Source organism: Chiloscyllium plagiosum, chromosome 5 (assembly GCF_004010195.1).
Source record: "Chiloscyllium plagiosum isolate BGI_BamShark_2017 chromosome 5, ASM401019v2, whole genome shotgun sequence".
Classification (NCBI taxonomy): domain Eukaryota; kingdom Metazoa; phylum Chordata; class Chondrichthyes; order Orectolobiformes; family Hemiscylliidae; genus Chiloscyllium; species Chiloscyllium plagiosum.
Window position 1 is genome coordinate 17,437,426 of NC_057714.1, and position 3,556 is coordinate 17,440,981.

Consider the following 3,556-nt stretch of genomic DNA (forward strand, 5'->3'; position numbering starts at 1 on the left):
GTCCCCCTCCATATCTCTGTGTGTGTTTTCATACCCCACTTCCCTCCTCTCCCGCCCCCTGTCACTTTTACCTGTCCTGTGTGTGTTACTTTCTCCCCAGCCCGCCTGGCGGCCGTGCCCACCGCGGCAGTTCCCGGGAGAGGCCTGAGGCGGCTGAGCAGGGCGGGCAGGATCTTGCTCCGGAGCGAGAGGCGCAGCGTCCCGGCGGCGGCCGCCATAACCGTCAGTCACCTTCAGGGAGCCTTCCCGCGCATGCGCACCCGCCCGCGAGCTCTCCCACCGCCCTGTTTGCAGAAAGGTGAAAGTGGCTCCTAAAGTTCAGAATTAAAGTACAGAAAGTAATGCAAGCAAATGTGCTTTTTTTAAACTTATGTATGGCCCTTGTGAATGAAACTGGCCAAAGGATAAAACTGCATTTGTTGATCGATTTGCAAATTGTGACAAGTTGGCATTGTGATTCTTTGTATTACAGATTGTCCTAATGAGTATTTTGTTTGGATAACTGATTGTTCGGATAACGGATACTGTTTTTGCACGGGGCCTTGACATCTTGTTCGGATAGTCCGATATTTGGATAATTGACGTTCGGATAACCGAGGTTGTTCTGTATATTAATTCTTTAATGGAAAGTAGCTATCATTAGGCCAGCCCATCATCTGTTGCCCATCACAATTGCCCTTGAACTGCTACTTCAGGGAGCAGTTAAGAGGAGACTGCTTTTTGACTAAGTTACATGTGTGGACAGTGGACTTCCTTCTTTAAAGGACCTAAGGGGCAACTTTTTCACGCAGAGGATGGTAGATGTATGAAATGAGCTGCCTGAGGAAGTGGTGGAGGCTGGTACAATTGCAACATGTAAAAAGCATGTGGATGGGTATATGAATAGGAAGGGTTTGGAGGGATGTGGGCCGAGTGCTGGCAGGTGGGACTAAATTAGTTTGGGATATCTGGTTGGCACGGAGTGTTGGACCGAAGGGTCTGTTTCCATGCTGTACATCTCTATGACATTTATGAACTTCTTTTTAACTTTTGATTGTTTTGTCATGGTCACAGTTACTGAGACAAGCTTTAAATTATACATTTTATTAATCTGCATTTACAATTTTTTGCCGGCTTCAGTAATATTACCACTGCATCATCCATTCTAAAAGAGATAAAAACAGAATGCAGGAAATTACAGGTGTAACATCTGGCATACAGAAAACATTAGAAGCTATTATCAAATAAATTATCGTAGGAGACTTAGATAATTTCAATGTAATCAGCACAGTGGCTCAGTGGTTATCACTGCTGCCTCACAGCACCAGGGACCGGGTTCAAATCCCGCCTCAGGTAACTGTGTGGAGTTTGCACATTCTCCCCATGTCTGTGTGGGTTTCCTCCGGGTGCTTCGGTTTCCTCCGGGTGCTTCGGTTTCCTCCCACAATCCAAAGATGTGCAGGTCAGGTGAATCGGCCATGCTAGATTGCCCATGATGTTGGGTGTGTTACTCAGGGGTAAATATAGGGTAAAGGAATGGGTCTGGGTGGGTTACTCTTCGGAGGGCCAATGTGGACATGTTGAGCTGAAGGGCCTGTTTCCATACTGTAGGGAATCTAATCAGGCAGAGACAACATTCTTTTGTGAAAAAGAAATCATGTTTTACCAATCTGTTAGAGATATTTAAGAAAGTAACAAGTGCTGTAGATAAAGGGGAACCAGTGAATGTATTTTGATTTCCAAAAGGCATTTCATGCTATATTTGACACCTTAAAGTGCCGCATCATAGATTATTGCAGAATAAAAATGCTCCCAGGTACAAGAGTAGCATATTGGCATGGATAGAAGATTGTCTGAGTGAACTGGAAGCAAATAATAGACAAAAATGGGTCTTTTTCAATTTGAAAAGATGTAATGAATGGTGTGCCACAGAGATTGCTGCCAGGACATCAATTGTTTACAATATATATAAATTATAGGAAGGACATTGTTAAACTGTTGAGAGGGTGCAAAAATGATTTCAAAGGATATTGCCAGGACTGGACAACTTGAGTTATAGGAAGAGGCTGAATAGGCTGGGGCTTTTTTCCCTTAAGTGTCAGAGGCTAAGGGGTGACTTTTTAAAGGTGACATTTTAAAGGTATATATAATCATGGGGAACATGGATAGGATGCATTGTCAAGGTCTTTTTCTGAGGTGGGCAAGCCGAAAACTAGAGGGCACAGGTTTAATGTGAGAGGTGAAATATTTAAGAACGACCTCGAGTAACTTTATCATGTGGAGGATGTTGCATGTATGGAATGAGCTGCCAGAGGAATTGGTGGAAACAGGTGCAATTGCAACCTTAAAGGGACTGGATGGGTATATGAATAGGAAGGATTTAGAGGGTTCTGGGCCAACTGCTGGGCAAATGGGACTGGGTCAAATTGGGATATCTGGTCAGCATGGACAAGTTGGACTGAAGGGTCTGTTTCTGTGCTGTCTGACTCTACAACTAAGATGAAGAGACGGAAGGTATGGTTGCCAAATTTGCTTATGATCCAAATGTGGAAAAGTACATTGTGGCAAGGCTGATTCAAAACTATATGGATAGTTTAAGGAGTGAGCAAAGATGTAGCAATGGAGTATAAAGTGGGAAAATATGACATTATGCATTTTGAGCAGAAAGAAACGAAAGTATATTATTCTAAATGCTGAAAGATTGCAGTGGTATCTGGGTGTCTTTGTGCATGAATTGCAAAATATTGGTATGCAGGTACATCAAGTAATTAGGAAAGCAAATACAATGTTACCATTTATTGCAAGGGGAATTGAACATTAAAGTTAGGAGGTTTTGCTTCAGTTATGCAGGGCATTAGTGAAACTGTATCTGGAGTTCAGTGCCCAGCATTGGTCACCTTATACAAGGTAGAATGTACATGCATTGGAAGTAATTCAGAGGTTTCCCAGACCAATACCTAAAGTGGGAGGCAAGGGGAAAGAAACTTTTTTTTTATTCATTCATGGGATGAGGGCGCCATTGCCCATCCCTAATTGCCCAGAAGGTAGTTAGAGACAAGGACATTGCCATGGGTCTGAATCACATGTCAGCCAGACTAGATAAGGACGGCAATTTCCTTCCCTAAGAGTCATTAGTGAACAGATTTTTTTTGTCCCAAAAATCAACAATTGTTACACTTAATTCCAGATATTCTCTAAATTGACTACAAATTCCACCATGGCAGAATTTGAACCCATCATTCTGATTCAACGTTCCCATCCCCCATCTGATTTCCCCTCCCCAGCCTGATCTTCCCCCTCTCTGATTCCACCCTTCCTGATGAAGAGCTCCTGCCCGAAACGTCGATTCTCCTGCTCCTAGGATGCTGCCTGACCTGTGTTTTTCCAGCACCACACACTCTCGACTCTGATCTCCAGCATCTGCAGTCCTTACTTTCTCCCATTTCCTCTCCTCCCTAGCTTGATCTCCCCCGCCAGCCTGATTCCCACCTCCCCCCAGCCTGATTCATCCTCCCAGCCTGATTAACCACCCCCAGTCTGATTCACTCCCTCCCCCTGATTCACTCCCCCACAGCCT

The 3,556-nt window shown here is 44.2% G+C and overlaps 1 protein-coding gene across 1 annotated transcript in view; it reads right to left on the minus strand.

Annotated features, from left to right (window-relative positions):
- ndufs6 (NADH:ubiquinone oxidoreductase subunit S6) overlaps positions 1-274 on the minus strand; it is a 41,767-nt gene extending 41,493 nt beyond the window's left edge. Inside the window, exon 1 of the mRNA XM_043689653.1 lies at positions 72-274. Coding sequence (XP_043545588.1) covers positions 72-218 — 147 coding nt within the window. The 5' untranslated portion in view covers positions 219-274. The remainder of the gene's footprint in view (positions 1-71) is intronic.
- Positions 275-3,556: the final 3,282 nt, after the last annotated feature.